Raw genomic sequence first — 18,683 nt, 5'->3', positions numbered from 1 at the left:
TAGAAGACTTCATATGTATTGCAATAACTTTGCAGCGCAACTAACTTTTTAAAAATTTCCCCATGTGTGTATGTCAGAGGGTGATCCAGCACAATGCCCTAGAAGACCGCTCCATCACAGACAAGCCCCAGTGGGATGCAGCCATCCAGTTCATGGACGAAACCCTGCAGTCACGCCTCAAAGACAGTACGTTAAAATGTGTCAAAGTCCTTTGTCCATGTGTGGATCTGTTAACTAAGTACGAGACAAACACAGTTACAGTTGTTGCAAAGATTTTACATTAGGTTCAGTACCTTCACCACCTAGCTAGCCTTTTATTTATATTTCCTCCCTATTGGATGTGTTCAAACGTAATCATGTCAGATCTATTTAACAGAATTTTACACAAATTCAAGTAACAAGTAAAAAAGTTGCAGACACATATTAGCAAGAGGACAACTTGTGAGAAGTGGTCATGCTTCCATGCTATCTTGTCTAGGGTGCTCTAGTCGCCATGAATGCTCATAACTTTTGCTCTTCTCTCTCCCTGTAGCTGAGTCAGTAATCAGAGATATGGTGGGTCCAGGCTGGAGGCAGAGGTGGATGAACTGGATAAATCGCACACCAGATCAGGTCAGAGTTCAAGATGTCTCTCCGATATCATTCGTATAACTATGTTGGTTTAAAGAGCCACAGCAAAATGTTTTAAAGTGAAAGGTTAATTCGTTAGACTGTTCTAATACCGGTTACTCCATTAGTGCATATCCCCATGTACCGTACTGTGCAATACATGAAATAGCCATCTACTGTACATATCAACACCCACCATGAGGACAATGCTCACTACCTTTTTTCTTTTACCTTGTAGCACATTCGTAATGAAACAAAAAATGAGCTGGAGCGCTTGCTGAAGCTACACGATGAACACACAGCATACTTGGCCAATGACGAGGTCACCACAGTCAGGAAGAATCTGGAGGGACGAGGGGTTGAAGTTGACCCTGTGCTGGTGAGAGAAAAAATACCTGTGTCTCTGATTTATAACTTTTTTGGGGGGGGCCAGTTTGAATCGTCTCGGTCTTGGCTAACATGAAACACAAGCCTAATATATTTTGAGCTGCAGCATGCATACAGTGTTTCATTATGCTGCCATCCATTAACTACTGAATTACCGATCTCCTTACATGTTCAGATCAAAGACACGTGGCATCAGCTGTATCGCCGACACTTCTTGCAGAAGGCGCTGTCTCACTGTAACCTCTGCAAGAGAGGCTTCTACTACTACCAGAGGCACTTTGTTGACTCTGAGGTAAGGAAAGAGGATGAGCAATCCTGAGTTGTCTTTCTTTAAAAAAAAAAAAAAAAAAAAAAAAAAAAAAATGTAATCTGTATTTAAAGTCAGTGTGTGAAAAGCTATGCTGTGTGCCTGCATGTATTTCTAGTTGGAGTGCAATGATGTGGTACTGTTCTGGAGGATCCAGAGGATGCTGGTCATCACAGCAAACACTCTCCGACAGCAGCTCACCAACACTGAGGGTAAGGATAGGAGATACGAAATATGGTATCCATCATTTAAATAAAAAAGGACGAATATAGATTGTTTTGGAAATCACTTTTTGAATATATATCAATATATAATAATATATCTCTGCCATGCATTGACTCTCACATTTGGATTAATTGTGTAATTGTCATGTAGGTAGGTTTGGCTTTTTTGACCGGGTAGTTATCTTGTGAGCTGTTCTGTAATGTTGACAAATTATTTCTGCAACACATGCAACAGTATCACATTTGGTGTTTTATGAGGGAGATTCAACACTGAGTTCAAAGGACACAGCATTTTTTTTTCTAGAAACCATATAGTTCAAAGTGGTCCAAATATGGTCAACTGGGGCAGCTGGGCAACCATTACTGTTGACCTGGGCTTTGTGATTTAATTTACCCATGATCCTTAATCAGTGACCGATAACCAATCAATAGTGAAATTGGTCTTACTATCGGTAACCTAAAGTGAAACAAGACAATTCCTCTCACAGCCACTGTAATGATGGTAAAATGTGTGATATAATTCAGCAATAGAAAGAAAAATCTGAAGCATAGTTGTTTGATTGAATATTGATTGTTATGGTCTTTTTCAGTGCGCCGACTGGAGAAAAATGTAAAGGAGGTGCTGGATGACTTTGGGGAAGACATGGAGAAGAAGACCCACCTCATCACCGGCCGCCGAGTCCAGCTGGCCGAGGATCTCAGTAAGACGCACAAATACTTACAGCAGAAAGATATGACAAACAAACATATGAAGGCCATGAGTTAGGAGGCAGTTTGTCACTGTCAGCTTGTCCCATTGGTTGTTATAAGGATCGTGATTTGAAATACCAAAACTACAAGACCCAAATGCAGCTCATACACTTGCTTCCTTACCTAAACTTGTGATATGTTAAGTAAATGGTTCCCTTTATTGGAAATCTTGAAATTGTCAGTAGGTGGCAGTAGTGCTAAAGGAAATGGTATTGACCAGTCTGATAAAGCACCTTTCTTTCAGTTGAAGCATCAACTGATACAGTGCAGGAAAGTTAGAATATGTCAACTGGCAATTTATACTTCTTTTTAAGGGGAATTGACTTTTGCTGTTAACTCAGACATTTGGTTAAAAAATCTACATATAATAGTCAGTTATCCTGCCACATTGTGAAAAGGTTGTGTGAACTGGTATGCACTCGTCTTGTGAGGTGTTGGATTGGCTTAAAGTTTTAAAGTTTCTTTTTGTATGGTCTTCACGTCCTTTTAGGTCTAAACCAACCATGTTCACCCCCATATATGTGTACCACGCATATATGTGTATCTACGTATATACTTGAAATCACTCATACAGACAAATGTTTTCTTTTCTTTAGTGTGTGTGTGTGTGTGTGTGTGTGTGTGTGTGTGTGTGTGTGTGTGTGTGTGTGTGTGTGTGTGTGTGTGTGTGTGTGTGTGTGTGTGTGTGTGTGTGTGTGTGTGTGTGTGTGTGTGGGTGTGTGTGGGTGTGGTGTGTGGTGTGTGTGAGATCAGTAGCAGCAGTTTGCTAGCTGTCTACCTGTCAGTTCCAGCCACCAGCCCGGCTCTCTGTTTACACATCCCTGTTGATTAACGCAGCAGAGTGCCCACATGCCTAAAATACAAGTCCAGACGTGCTCTCTGTCTCTGTGTGTCCATCAGACTCTCTTTCTGACACACATACACATCAGAATACGGTGACTATTACTTACTCAGCAACTAATGCATATATATTAATAACACCCTCTGGGTTTTTCCCAAAGGGCATCTCTCTGAACTTGATAAAAGGTTTTCAGTCCCTTTTAATTGGGAAAACGCCATTTACAATGCTCTAGAAGCCTGAGGTGTTACTGCATACTTGAAAAAAAATCTTATTCCAAAATCAGATAGCCACCATTTACAATGATTGACACACACTTTCTAAGAGCCTGCTGGCCACCTTTATTGGTCGCATCCGACGTTATGTTAGATATAATTATTAGTGTTAAGGTTTTATGAACTAAATAGAATAGGGGAAGCATTTGGAGAGTATTTTTCTCGGGAAAATATTGTAGCACAGTTGTTTAAAGAAACTGAATCATCATTTGGAAAATCCTTGTGTTTTGAAAGGTCATTAAACAGACCCATGCCTGGCATGCTCATTTGCCGTGTGTTCGGGTGGGATGAGGCTTCTATGAGTCACTACCAGGATGGCTCTGGTCTCAGTGTGAGCCTGGCCTTAATGGTAACCAGAGACTTACGGAGAAAATGTCTTTGTTTTTGGTACCACCAACGACCCCTCTAGTTGTCGACAGTTCGTCACGTCTTGGCCTGTGTCACCAGAGACATGACCAGACCTGTAGATGTTGTCAGGTGTTTCCATGGATATGTAAATGCATTTATTTAAAAGGGTAGGATGGAGCCACGTTTCTGGTTAGCACCCCCTGACAGTAGTTGATGGAAGTGCATTACACGAGAATTCCTTGCCTAATGTGTTCCTGCCTTTTAGAGGATTAAATCCATAAACCCTCTGTAGTGAGGCCGTTAAAGCAGAAGACAAATCTTCTCCTGACAAGGATCAGTGGGAGACTGATTTCTTTCCTATGTGTGAATGTGTTTGCATAATAGATTAAGAATCAGTAAATATACAGGAATTTCTCTCATTTACATTGGTTAAAAGGCATTCAGGTATTTACTGAATGTGGTGTTTGAACAATGACACTGTGCACATGTACTATTTCTGCACTGTTGGTAAGTTTTGAAAAACTTTTCTCGTGGGTGGGCCCTACATATCCGCTAATTTTACCTGTCTGCTTGCTGAAGGCTCCTTTTTACAGCTTGTACAATAAGGGTTGTGTCGTCTCCTGCTTTGGTCTTACTCAGCAAAACGCTGCTTGCTAAGCAATTTAGTATTCTCAAAGCAGAATGCAAGGCTTGCTGCCCTTTATGTACTCTCTGTATGACACACACACCCTCACTCCTAATCATAGTTCCTGTCCCCATAAAGGCACACACACACAGTCAAACAGAACTTACACACACTTACCTCATGGTCTAAGCTGCACACACACCACCATTCTCTCACTTACACAGACAAATGTTAAAACCCATTAAATGCTTGCAGTCAGTCAGTTTCAAGACTGACGAGACATTTTTTTTATAGAACAAGACAGATTTTTGCTGGTGAATTTTGATAATTTTGTTTGTCCCCAATGCAATTTTATTTTTTAGAGAATTTTATATAAATGAGTCTTGAAACAAGGCAGATCTTCGGTGTCATATGGAACAAAATGACCCTTGATTCTAGAAAACTGGCCGCTCAAGTCTGTCTGTATTGGAATTGGCTACAGTAACCTTGTCTCTTATGTTTTCTTTTTATGATTTCTGTTACATAAACTTGAGTTGACTTAACTTGACTTAAGTCAAGACTGAAGGGCTTTTCATTGATTTTTCTCAAACTCTTAATAGTCACTTGATTTTTATCTGAAATATATTTTCCCATAACATTTTTAGGGGTTTAAAGGTGTTTCAATTAGAGTTTTTGTAACTTGCAGATACCATGACCTTATGACTTTATTATTAGCCATATTTCTGGCAATGTAGTATAGCATTTTGTTGGCGATGCTTTGGCCTCTGGCCCTGAAAAGTCTCATCCTGCTGTCTTATTCCTGCTACCAGATATTTTTGGCTATCCGGAATCTAATTGAATGTTTGAGGCCACAGCCACACCCATCAAACATTAACCCTGTAAGAGTTTTCTACATTTATTTAAACTCTACAAACTTTACAGGTGCACACAGACTCTATTGTTTCCCGTCTTCATATGGACTTCCTGACTACTGATAGGGGACTCGTGTTGTAAAGGCCGACAAATGAATGACGCAAGACTTTTAGTGGTTGATCTATCTGTGTATGTTTGCTTTGGGTGACTCAAGTATTGCCTTGAGAACACACACACCTTCACTGACCCTTTTCCCTCTGTTACTACCATTGAAAACGCACATGTATTCCAATGATATAGGAACAGGATACATACTGTATGGTGCATTCAAGTAGACAAACAGTCAAACAAATAGAGACACATAGAAGAGATACCAACACACACATACTCAGTTCTTTTTGTAGGGGACTGTTTTCTTTCCCTCTGCAGTGGAATCAGCTTTTAGTGACACCAGCTGAAGGGAGAGAGAGCGCGCTCTCACACACACACACACACACACACACACACACACACACACACACACACACACACACACACACACACACACACACACACACACACACACACACACACACACACACAGTCCTCGCTCCTTTACACACTGTTTGGAATACCCAGACCTGCCTGGCCTTGCAAAATCCTACAAGGCAAGTATAAAACTTTCCCAAACAGGCATGACATTTCCTCTTCCCACCACCAAAGACTCCGCTCTCTGATAGATGTGGGAATGTGGGGGTAGAAACACACCTGTGCATGCACAACATACGTTCTCACAGGCTCATGGGGTCCAGCATAGGAACATGTAAAGTTTGTTCCTCACTAAATCTCTTTTTTTCAGCCATTTTTTTTGTACACCTGCTGAGTATTACCTTTTTTTAAGACTGGGATGCAAGAGATGTGCTGTCTGTTTGGCTTCTTTTTTTTCCTTTTTGCCAATTCTATTATTTGTGTCACAGAGAAAGCTTCAGCATCGACACAGGCAGCCAAGAGTCAGAGGATACACCAGTCAGAAACACCGCACATTTAGGTTTTTGACATAAAAATAGTCCTGTCAATAATGGTTGTTATTTAAACTTCTTTAGAAAAAGAGCTTAATAAAAGATGCTGATAAATCTCTGGGCGCCGTGGTGCCTTTAGGGGTTTAAAGTGACCATTAATCAAAAAAGTTTTTCGTTTAGCTGGAGACAGTTGTTTTATGTTATTTCCTTTGTCTCTCTACCCTTGTTTCCTGTCTGTCTACAGTCTACTAACCAATAGATTCATGAAAATGCCCTTCAAAAGTACTGAAATGAATCTAACACCAATTATTTTGTTGTAACTCATACCTTAAATATATTCTGCAAATATGCGTCTCCGCATGCTTATATGACTTCGCCCTCATCTTATGGTTTATGGCAGATTTTTCTTTTCCTCCTACCAAGAAAATGTACGTTTCAGAGTTTAAGCTTTGTCAATCTGTCTGGTTGAGTTGGTGGGTGAGTGGAGGATCTGGGTCATTAGCTGTCTGGCACTTTTCACAGACTTTTCTCTGTAATGCAGCCTAGACCCGTGTGCGTGGGTGTGAGTATGTGGGTCCATCAGTCTAAAGTCAGTCTTAACTGAACTGCATTGGCTGATGGGCTGACTTTGTGACACGCCTCAAAGCACAAAGTAAGCGAGCTTCTGAGGGCCAGAAGTGTTTTAAACCAAAGAAGTTCATACCAAAAAAAGTTGCATCTGCATACACTTTTTTCACTTGTGGTGTTACTAAAATAACTTTAAAAGTCTTGCTTTATCCGATATTAATCATCCAGTAGCAAACTCAGTTATTGTAAGTTCTAGCTACTTGCACATTTCGGCTGTTGTTAGGCATTGGACCTGGGGATTTTTTTACATAGTACCTTTCCTAACCTGACACGCTATATAGTTTGTTACACTGAACCATCAGAGAAGCTGTCTTTTGAACCAGTTTGGAAAAATACCTTGGCTTCAGTAAGAGTTTGATTGACAGATGGTTCATCCAATAACCTATAGTCTGGAGAAAAGAGAAAGCATATTTTCCATCGAGGAAAAAAAGCCTTCAGAGCTGTTCTTTGCTCTTCTTTTATTGAGGAAATACTTTTTCTACTAGTTCTGATATAACTTAAGCTATTGAAGCATCTACACTAACCTCGTCAGTGACCGCCATCTTTGTTTTGAACAAACCTAAACCACGCCCGTAGCAGCGTGATCTTGTGACATTGCAGCAACTTAATATCTTTGCAACTTCAACACCAACCCGCTAAAACTGTCATTTCTAGAGTAGTTACTCAAATCAGGGGTTCAGGGCACTGGATAGGAGCCACACACACCTGTTTCCAGCAACCTTACTCGATGCATGATGAAATCATCATTCATCTCATCATCCCCTCCCCCTCCTCATTCTTCAGCCTTTTCAAAGACAGAAGGTCAGATCGCCTCAAACCCAAACTATGACCTGACCCCACAGGTCAGCAAGCTAATACTACAGGCTACTTGATCCAGCTAGCTTTCTTTTCCATCTCTCTATCTCTCTGTCACTTTTTTCACTGCCTCTGTCAAATTCTGTCCAACCAAACCTGTCCCTGTCTTTCTTTGCTCTGCCTTGACAGAGGAGGAGAGAAAAAGAATTGAGAAACAGAGCTGAGACGTCACAAACCTCTACTATGGGTAAAGGAGGGAAGCTGGGAGGGGAAAGAGGGGCCGATAGGAGGCGGGAGAAAGGATGAACCGACTTAACAAAGGCAGAAATATGCTCCCAGGGGCAGTTTGTTGTTGTGCCCCTACTTGCAGGCTGGCTCAGCATTGCTCAGGTTACAAATACAGGTCAGGTGTGTGCAACAGTGTGAAAGCAATGTTAATGAGTGGTACAATGTACACTGCCGAGGGGGAGTGTGGTGTGTGTGTGTGTGTGTGTGTGTGTGTGTGTGTGTGTGTGTGTGTGTGTGTGTGTGTGTGTGTGTGTGTGTGTGTGTGTGTGTGTGTGTGTGTGTGTGTGTGTGTGTGTGTGTGTGTGTGTGTGTGTGTGTGTGTGTGTGTGTGTGTGTGTGTGTGTGTGTGTGTGCCAGCGCCAGCGTGTGCCAGACCAGGTGTATGGCACAGTGCCGTCTCTGGAGCTAAGCCCAGGCCTGATGTTTAAGCAAAGGCCTCTTAGGAGCCCACTGGGATGTCGCTTGGCTGCTTCGTTGCCCCCCTCATAGAATTTGTGTTTTGTGTGTGTGTGTTGTTCTGGAAAAGGTACCATGGTGCCTGTTTAGACAAAGTGCACTATACCAGAGTGTTCCCAGACCTACTGCTTTATTATGATGTCATATTTCATATTGTGAGCTTCTAAACAACTTCACTGGTGAACATAAATTCTAATTGCACCATTTTGCTTATGTCATATGGTACATTCGTCATTTATAACATACAGACCACCTTTTTAAAGGAGCTCATGGTGGAATCTGAGGCATATGGTATTTTTTTAAACCATTTTTCCATTCCCAAAACATTAGTTCCATTTTCCACTATGGGCGAAAGTGCTGACAGAGATAACAGTGTTTACCTGAGGAGGGAACCGGAGTATGGGCGTTACACTTCTGCTACGACGCTGTCTGTTGAAACGGCCTTATCACTTGTGATCGCCTTATGAGAGCAGCGCATGTGAGCTAGCCAGTGGGGCACGCTCACATGCACTAACATGCACTAAAGGAATGCGCAACCGGCCTGGCTATCTCTACAAAGCACACAGAAGCTTGGTTAACAATAAAAAGAGAGAGTAACTGTATCCTCTTCTCTTGTAGACATTACTCCACTTTATTGTTACATAAATAGCTGTTATATTAATGTTCAGAATGCGAAATGCAGCTCCTTTAAGCTAGGTATATCTCTATGTATGTACCTGTTTGACAGTCAGTGGGGGTTGAGGATAATTGATGAGTGAATGAGTGAGTTTCCTGTTTTATAATTATTAATATAGAAACATCATGGACAGTACATTACCTCCATTATGCTTGGAGTAAAGCATTTTACTTTGTGTACATTTTCAAAATGTAAAATCTACTATATCAGTCGCACTTTCCTGTTTGCTGGCACATTTTGGAAGAGCAGATTCAAATGAACACCTTGCCATCACACAGCATTTTTTTTTTCTTTTTACAATAAGATCGCATCCTCACTGTATGTTTATTGAAACTGATGAATGGGACAAATGTGCATCAGATTATGGATTTATTAGGAATTAAAGGTGTCAACGGAAGGTCTTCTCAAGAACAGTAATAATGTGTGAAGTGTTCTCATGTTTGCACATGCAGTCAATTTCTCCTTTTCCTTTCTCTTGTGTGGAAGCAGAATACAATAAAGCGCTGGTTGTCTGAGCTTGCTCACCGGAATGCCTGCTCAGCCCCACGCTCACTTTGTTTCCTTTCATCTCCCCCCCCCCTCCTCCTCCTCCTTTGAGCAGCTTCGTCCGGAGTGATTAGTGAGTGCTCCTCTGTAAGGGATGACGTATCGTCCTGAGGTGTTGTGTGCACATGTGCCTGCATGATCACAGTGTGCAAATACTTCACCGAAGTCAGAACCATTCATTTCTGGCTCGCTGCAGATCAGATCACTATTTTATGCCAGTGTGTGTGTGTGTGTGTGTCCGACAGCTGTATGGACATTTAAACTGAGAGAGAATACAGATATTTAGCTTTTTACCATTGCGGCAAGATATTAGTACCTGATCATGTTTGTGGAACTGAAGGTTGACACGCACACATCAGCATTTTTTTTTCTTCAGACATACGCACTACAACACATCCTACTTAATCACTGTCCACTGTTTTTCTCAAAAAGTCTCCTTTTAAAGAGGTCGAAAATGCCACCTTCTTATGGATAGAGAAAAAAAAAAAAAAAAAAAAGATGCCGTTTCATACAAAGCTACTTCATTGTAGACATGGACTGAGTCAACTGGTCTGCATTTTGGAACGTGGGGGTGGTTTTGTGCAGTGAGATTGTACGCAATAGCCCCCAACGTGCCAAAGAGTTTATTGTGAGCAGACTAGACCGTCTGCTCACAATAAACTCTTTGGCACGTTGGGGGCTATTGCCCTTACATACACTCTAACTTCAGTATGACCTTTATGAATTAGAATGACTTCCTCTGTCATTTTGTTTCTCCATTTACACTTTTATGTGTTGATCACACTCTCCACATCGCTCCCTCTAACACACTGCCTTACTTCGATATCTCTCACTCCTTTCTTTTGTCTTTTGCTTCCTTTTTTCCACCCTTCTTGCTCTTTCTGTAACACTCAATCCCAGTCTTCCTGCCACGATTTTTTTTTGTCTCTGAATGAAACAGACACCTGTGTCTCTTCGTAAAGTAAGGAGGCTTAGCAGTGATACAATATAAGTTTATTTTATCCCATGGAGGAGGAAACCTCAGGCTGCAGAGTTGCTGCCAAGTGATCCATTTTCTCTCCCTCGGAAGCATCAAGTACACAAACAGTAGATCCACAGTTGTCATAACACTGGCACAGTTGAAACACATTTTATCTAATCTTAACTTGTTAATGTTGTGTGAAAACGACTTCCGAAGTTAACAGACTTTTCTATCACAAGACACCCTAAATATTTCTTTTCCCCATTTTATGACAGCTTTCTTTTGTACTGTTGTGTCAACTTCTAGATGAGTGAAGAGAACAAGGTTAAAACTGTATGAAAGAGATTTTTGTCATCAAATCTGATTTATTACATCAGACTTCATTTCCATATCCCAACTCATTTCCTGCTGACCTTGTTTGGATACTTTATATAGTTTTAATTCAGTTCCAATTTGGAACAATATATTCACTTTCCGTCTGTCATAATCCTGATTTTATTAGTTGTCAACAAAATAATCACCAGCTGGTTTGATAATAAAACGTTTTAAGTCATTTCTTAAGAAAAATAAGTCAAAACCTTATTTATTAATCAAGAAAATTTGAAACAGAGTAATCAACAATGAAAATGATCTCTAGTTGCCGCCTTAATGAACGTTTTTATCTACTGTTAAACACAGGAGTCTCTCTCTCTCTCTCTCTCTCTCTCTCTCTCTCTCTCTCTCTCTCTCTCTCTCTCTCTCTCTCTCTCTCTCTCTCTCTCTCTCACACACCTTGTCTCCCCCTACCTAATTCACTCCAACAAGACTTCCACCAGCCACCTGCCCCGTTTACAAAGTCGTGACCTGTGTCTCTTTCCACTTTCCCATCATTCATCACTTCCCCCTTATTCCCTCCCCGTCACTGTCTCACTTCCTCTCTTCACTCCTATACAACCATCCTTCCTCCCATTTCAACAACCAGGGATGTCTCTCTAAGACATTTTACACAGAGATATATATATATTATATATATATATATATATTATATATATATATATATATATATATATATATATATATATATATGTATATATATATATATATATATATATATATATATATATATATATATATATTATATATATATATATATATATATATATATATATATATATATATATATTTATATATATATTATATATATATATATATATATATATATATATATATATATATATATTGTATGCTGCTATCCCGCATCTAGGCTCTTTATACGACAGCTGTTGATTGGTGTCCAGGATGATCAGTTGTGAAAACAGGCTTAGATGAAGCACTTCAAAAACATAACGCAGTACTATAACAGTGGGATTAACACAGACTAATTGTTTGTACTTAATGTTGAAGTGTGCGGATAAGCCATCTGCCGGTTATTTGCCTCCTTCTGAATATCCTCCCTAGATACAAATAAATCCAGTGGACGAAGGAAACGAGAGAAAATAGCTTTTTGTTTTAGATGACAACCAATCAAGAGGTTATAATGTAAGTGGCGATAAAGAAGTGAAACTAGGAAGGTGAATGTGAAGCCATCATTCATTCTCCTCAGCGGGGGGGAGAGAGAGAGAGAGAGAGCGAGAGAGAAAGTGTGGGAAAATAGGAAGAAAAGGAGGTGTCTGCTTCTGTTCAAGTGTTTCCAGCGCACTGTAGCCACCGGGGACCCATTCCCACTGATCCTCCTGTCACTCAAACACATGCAAAGGTCTGACATCAGATTCAGGTTAAGATGAGGTAATAGGAAAACCATATACTTCCTCTCTGTGATAGGTGGGGGGGGAAGCGAAGCTAACTTTAGGTTGGAATTTTCTCATGTCATGACCATACTGCCCTGGGAGGTTACCTCTACCGTGTTTTTGATTTACTGTTGTCTAGTTAACAGTCAGAAATTTGGGGTCTTGTTTATTGGACAGTTTTGTGGTTTGAGAATATGGAGGAGAATATAAAGGACAAACCCCGTTTCCAAGAGACCCATTTTATAAGCGACAACAGTATGAGAGGTGTTTTCTGTTTTGTGAAGGTAATGCATAGTCTTGGTCCGTTTTGCTTACCGCTAAAATGTCCAGTCATATTAAACAAGCACATATGAACTCATCAGTTGGCCAGAATATCCTGTAAATGTAGAGTATGTGTGGGTAGGCTAATATTGGAGTATGAATTGTATTTAAGCTTAAGTGTCGAGTATCAGGAAAGAGACAAACTCATCATTAGATAATATGGCACTTTCTGAAATACTACTTTGTCGGTCTTTGCTAGTAAAACACCTGCAGTCCAGTGACTCCAGCATATGAGCCTGAACAGGCCTTTGCTGAAGGCTCAAATGAATTCCAGGTGTCGCTCAGTGTTACATGGATGTGACGGTGTGTGGGGTCCGGAGCAGCTGGAAGCGTGTGTTTACCTGAGGGCAGCGAGCGAAGAGGAGACCCGGCCTGTCTTATCTCCCTCTCTGTTGTCTTGTTTGATTGGCTGGTTTGGGGTCAGTGCCGTGTCAAGACGTGAATGAGAGAAGGTGATTAAAAACGGATCCTTTACATTTAAGCCCAGGTACCAACAGGGCTGGAAGTATGCATTCCTTTTTTTTTTTTTCTTTTTTTTTACAAACTTGAGTGTGTTTGTTTTGTGTGCTCACTCACTCGGAGTTCGGCATTAGTTAACTTGGTCAACACACCTGTGGCCGAAGCAGCAGAGGGGAGTTTCTCTGCGGGATTATGACAGGATCTAAGTTTAAACCAGACTTGTCAGCTTCACATCCCCAGGTCCTTGTGGCTACTCAAGATTGATTGCCACTTAGCCTCAGCACAGGGCTCCATTTGACTGTAAAAAATGTGAACTTCAGACTCGTGACTTTCTGTGATTTACACCATGAGTCATTAGTAGCCTTCCTGTCTCAGACCTGCTCATTTTAAAGGAGTATGGGAAGTGATGGCGACTGTTTACTGATGTGTTTTGGATGATACGTTTGAGTAGTTTTGTGTTTATAATCATTTACATTTACTGTTGTAGCTCTTCCCTCAGTTAAACCCATCAGGCCCCGGAGCTAAACCCACAATCTTTCAAAAATGTTGTCACCGCTATCTTCATCTTTACAACCCCCTGTCCTAAAATCAACTCAAATCTCAGGCCCTTCAAAGGCCAGAGCAATGCCTGACAATAAAACCTGCGCCACACAGCCCAGCGACAGTCGTCACCTGGCTCGTTCCAAGGATTTCTCTGCATTTTGCCGTCTCGGTTTAATCCGCCCCCTGGCTGACCCCAAAGCTTTGACCTGTTTAGACCTACGTTTGTCTCTCCCCAGGTCCGGCTGCTCTTTTCCAGACATCTGTTTTCTAGATAAGAGCTGAGACTGCAAGGGGCTGATTCATTGCTCTGTCACTGACATGGCGTTTGGGCCGTCGACATCCCCCGCTCTCCCTGTGACAATGTCTCCCATGGCCCAGTTTTTTTTTTATAGCATGACAATCCAGATTTAGTGACAAATCAAGCAGCATGCTGAGAGGAAAAAAAAAAAAAAAAAAAAAAAAAAGCCTTTTTCTGTTTGTTACATTAAGAGATCGGCTTTCAAAGAAAGAAACGGCAGAGCGTTAAAATGTTCCTTGTCCCCACCTTACACCGTGACCCTGGCAGTCATGAGATAAAAACAGATTCTTTATGAATGATGACGGGTTGGGACAGGAACCAAACCCTCCGCCTCACTCTCTCTAGTGACCATACTGTGAATTGCTGCTTGGCTTTAAGTGGAAAGCTTTAATAGTGGCATGCTGAAGTAGCCTCCACCTTGGCACCAAACTTCGTCTGCTGAAATCTCTACGTCACTTTTTTCATAACAGCCACCCTTTCTTTACAGGAGAGTGGCCATCTCCCACAGTAAGAGGATTATTTATGTTTTATCTCACAGTAAGTGTCAGGCCTCCCTGTCCTCTCTCTCTCTCTACACCTCTCATCTTTTTCTCTCCTCTGTTCTCCCTCTCTTCTGTGGTGGCTACTTGTCCAGCAGGGCCACGCAGTTTCACACTCTAATTACAGGTCAATTAAAGCCTTTGTGGCTCAGGCCTCCTTCTGCCAGCGTTTCGGCTGCAGCAGGCTTAGGGGACTCGACAGAGTGAGAGTGAATGAGATATCATTTCATGTGGAGATCAGCCGAGAGAAGGTCTTGAAAGAGGGAATTTGCAGGGGGAAAGGCTCCCCTCTCTTTCTCTCAATGGGCAAGAGTCCCTCCATCCTCGCCAACCCACACAGCACCCAGCATCTTAAAGAAGGGGCCTCTGGGATAGAGGCCAGAGGATTATGGGAATATTCATGACCAGATAAAGGGGTGAGCGGTTGAATGACTGTGTTTTGGGGCTCATCTCTTAGGTAAACAGGAGCCTAAATGGAGTTTTAGATCGCTACTCCCACTGCTCAGTGAGCAACGGGCAATGGTGACTCTGTCCACTGTTTTTTTGTTTTTTTTTTGTTGCATTTCCACAAGACGGAGAAAAGAAAGCCTTGTTGTGGCCTTTTCTTCCTCTGGCTGCTGTCTTTTGGTGGCAAACAGATGGTGTGGGGGAAATAAATATCTGTTTCTCACCATTTTTATCCACAGAATATTGGCTTTTTTCAATGAAGCCATTCACATTCACCAGTGGCCTCCTGGGCTCCTGAAAGCTGCTGAGGGCTCATTTTAAAGTCATTAAGCATCCCGCCGTAAGGGAATCACTGATGGTCTTTGTTAGGTCTTCTCTCCAAAATGTCATGGTGGAATATATCTAATTTATATTAGTATAGGTGGCTGCTCATTTGCTCAACATGGTGACACACACAGGAGACACAGGAGATTTCATGGTCCAAGTTTTGTGCTTGATGGGACCTGGAAGTTGTTGCACATCTTGTGACTCTGAACTGATTTAACCTACTGTCATATTCACTTTACACTTGATTGTCATTTGTTTCTCCAAAATGTAATTATACTCCTAATTATTCTCATTCTGTTGGTGTGCCTATGGGTTCTTCAGGGTTTTTTTCATGTTTTTTTTATTTTTATTTTTTTATCAAATTTGAATTGAGGTGATGTGGAGACATAAAACAGCCCTGCGTTCAAAACATGTAATAAAATGAATGAGGGAGCTGCGTTATTTCGTGCAGTACTAATGTCAACCTGAAAGCGGCCCGAGGATAAAGGGTGTCATATCTTGTAGTATGGTTAAAAAATGTTGGGGTGTATAAAATGTTATTTTTATAATAAGAGCTGCCCGGTACAACCACAGTTTTGTGCTCCAGCGAAGCACTGGATCAAAATGAGTTTCAGATGCGTCGGCAGCGCAGACTCATTTTCGACTTTTCCAGCCAATCTGGGGATTCAAATTTGTGTCTTTTCTTTTACAAGCCCTCTAATCTAACCGCTGCTGACCCCAATGATTTAGAAGACCATGGTGTCTTTTGCTCCAGCAGTTGGCAGGATCCTGAATGTTGGACCCGTGTTAAGCGGTCTGCATGTGGAGCTCCGTAGGGCACCTTATCATCAGCCACATCTAAACCCACATAGAAGCTTTTGAAGCTTCGAGCCAGGGGATTTCCCATGTTTTGATGATCTGACAGGCAGTAACCTCCTTTCCTCAAACCAACTAAAACTCCACACCCCCGTACCGCACATTTCTTCTTCTTCTTCTTCTTCTTCTTCTTCTTCTTCTTCTTCTTCTTCTTCTTCTTCTTCTTCTTCTTCTTCTTCTTCTTCTTCTTCTTCAGGTCGCACAGATGTTGGTAATCCTACTCTGATTGGCTTGGATTGAGCTGTGTTGTTCTGTGGTCAGGGCACGCAGCCCACACGGCTGAACTCTGTCAGTTGCCTTTGAGCCGTGCCCTGCGGTGGTCTGCGTGCTGGAATGGCGTACCGCAGGGTTATGTTTCATTCAACCCCACACCTGCTGCAGTGACTTGTCAGCGTGCCCCTCGACAGGCGCCCTTAATGCCTCCATTAGGTGTTGTAATCTCCACCTAGCGCCCTGCCATTTTGCCTGAGTGTGTTAACAGAGCATCAAAGGCCTGTTTTTTGGGGGGTTTTTTGCCACCTGCCAGCCTTGAGTGTGTAGGAAGGTGAAAAAAAGGTGGAAGTAGCATGACTGCACAGCTCTGGCTGGTTTTCAAGACTTTCGGGTGGTTTTGCCTGTGTTCTCTGTCTGTCAGTTCCTTTGCTGAGTTCTGCCTTCCTGTGGATGTGTGTGTGTGTGTGTGTTATCCAGAACTCCTCCGCTCTAGCTAGTGTTTCAGGACGTGTGTGTGGGGGTGTGCCTGCATCTCGACTAACAACCGTGTGCTTTTCATCGGTCAGGAAAAGGATACCTAGCCAGCCGTGCTCCCATCAAAAGGGGGCTGCACACAAGCCCCCCCCCCCCGAGTACGATATTTAGTTTCACTCCAAAGCACGCACACACTTATTATCACCTTTGTGCCGACCTGAAATGGACACTAAGGACACTGTTGCCGTGAGTTCAAAACCACAATGATTTATCTCCCTGAAAAACAGGGCAAGTTTTTTTTTAAAGTTGTTTTCATTGGGCCTTCCTTAAGGTAAATAAGCAACAATAGGTTGCCTATGGATCCAGTGTGGCTGATTGATCAAGACGGAGCAGTGCTAGTTTGTTTTTCAGAGCCGGTGTTTGAGTTTGTGCTTGGGGGAGATCCAGACAGATTAGCGAGGGTGACAGGGGAAGCTGGAGAGGCAGCCAGGCCTGGAGGTGCAGCTGGCACTGCGAGCCACGGCTTCCTTTTCTCTGTGTTGGCCCACAGACTTCCTTCAGCCACTGTTTAATCAGTGATTAAGACTGCTTTAGATGGCTCGCTCATCTCGTGTGACAGTACATGTCGGGTGGAAGGATCGCTCGTCTTATGCGGTCTTCGGACAATAGGAGCGTAGTCATGAAAAGAAGTGACTGATTGTTTTTCCAGTAGATTCCCCCTTCTTTCATGTGAAATGTTGTTGTTATGGTGTCGCCCTCTGTCCATTAGCAATGTGCCCGTGAGGTACACACCATGAAAAGGGGAGGATGAGAGCTTTGATGTGGTCTTTGCTAGCTGGGAGAGGGTACACAAGTCTTCATCATCAGATGTGTGAGGGGGGTGTGCCTTGAGGTTTGGCTGTCACTGTCAGGAGAACATCTGGTGTTTTTGTGAAAAGTGTGAGGGAATTTCTACCTGCACAACATATGTTAGGGATGGGAGTTTGTTTCATATTTCCTCTGTTTAAACAGCAGATGTATAAGCTGCTACTGCTCCTGATGTTGCTTCACTTAGAACTCGTTCTGTTTACTGACTGTTCACCGAAAAAACACAACAGGACTTTCTGATTCACATTGTTTGAAGGAAAGCAGTGGGCTGCAACTAACAACTATATCCATTATCAATTATTCTTCCAGGTATTTTCCTGACGATCCATTAGAAAATAGTACCAATGCGCCCAATTTGTTGTCTTCAGATGTCTTACAATGAGAGACAAAACAGAAAACATTCAGCATACTTGTGCTGGTACCAGTGATTATTTTCATAGTTGATGTATCAAAGCATCATTTTTTTTGTTCAATTATGAATTGTTTAGTCTATTAAACATCAGATAAAAGAAAAAAAAAACTCTGTTTCCATTGCAGTTTTCCAGAAGACAAGCTGAGGTCCTCAAATATTTTTCTTTCGCTGAGCAACAGTCCAAAAGATATTTAGTGTACATGATTTTAAAACAAAAAAAAGCTGAGACCAAAGAATGTTTGGCTTTTTTTGTTTTTGTTTAAATGACTCAAAGATTACTTTATTATTAAAGTTGTTGCTGACAAATTAATTGACATTGTTTCCATTCTACAGGTGTTTTTTTTTAATTTGTTTTGTGTTTTTATCAGGAGTTTGACTAACCAACCTACTTTCTGTGCTTTTCTGCAGAGAAAGTTCGTGAGATTCAGGAGAAACTTGAAGCCTTCATAGAAGCTCTTCACAAGGAAAAATAAGAGAACCAGGTATTTGTCTCTGTGCTGTAGAGTAAAACTTACCGGTTATTATAGTAAATGTTCAAATTGTTTTAAATTATAAGCTCCTGAATCAGTACTGGCAGTGGGAAAATGGTAAGACTATTTA

The 18,683-nt window shown here is 41.7% G+C and overlaps 1 protein-coding gene across 5 annotated transcripts in view; it reads left to right on the top strand.

Moving 5' to 3' along the window:
• opa1 (OPA1 mitochondrial dynamin like GTPase) overlaps positions 1-18,683 on the top strand; it is a 36,857-nt gene that overhangs the window by 15,766 nt on the left and 2,408 nt on the right. For all 5 annotated transcript variants that reach the window (XM_054602694.1, XM_054602692.1, XM_054602693.1 and 2 more), the window contains 7 exons: positions 78-186; positions 533-612; positions 848-988; positions 1,172-1,288; positions 1,422-1,515; positions 2,118-2,228; positions 18,492-18,565. In XM_054602694.1, the coding sequence (XP_054458669.1) occupies positions 78-186; positions 533-612; positions 848-988; positions 1,172-1,288; positions 1,422-1,515; positions 2,118-2,228; positions 18,492-18,556 (717 nt within the window). In that variant the 3' untranslated portion in view covers positions 18,557-18,565. The remainder of the gene's footprint in view (positions 1-77; positions 187-532; positions 613-847; positions 989-1,171; positions 1,289-1,421; positions 1,516-2,117; positions 2,229-18,491; positions 18,566-18,683) is intronic.

This window comes from Anoplopoma fimbria, chromosome 8 (genome assembly GCF_027596085.1).
Source record: "Anoplopoma fimbria isolate UVic2021 breed Golden Eagle Sablefish chromosome 8, Afim_UVic_2022, whole genome shotgun sequence".
Lineage (NCBI taxonomy): Eukaryota > Metazoa > Chordata > Actinopteri > Perciformes > Anoplopomatidae > Anoplopoma > Anoplopoma fimbria.
Note: the sequence above shows the minus strand (reverse complement) of the source record. Positions and strands in the feature narration are given on the sequence as shown.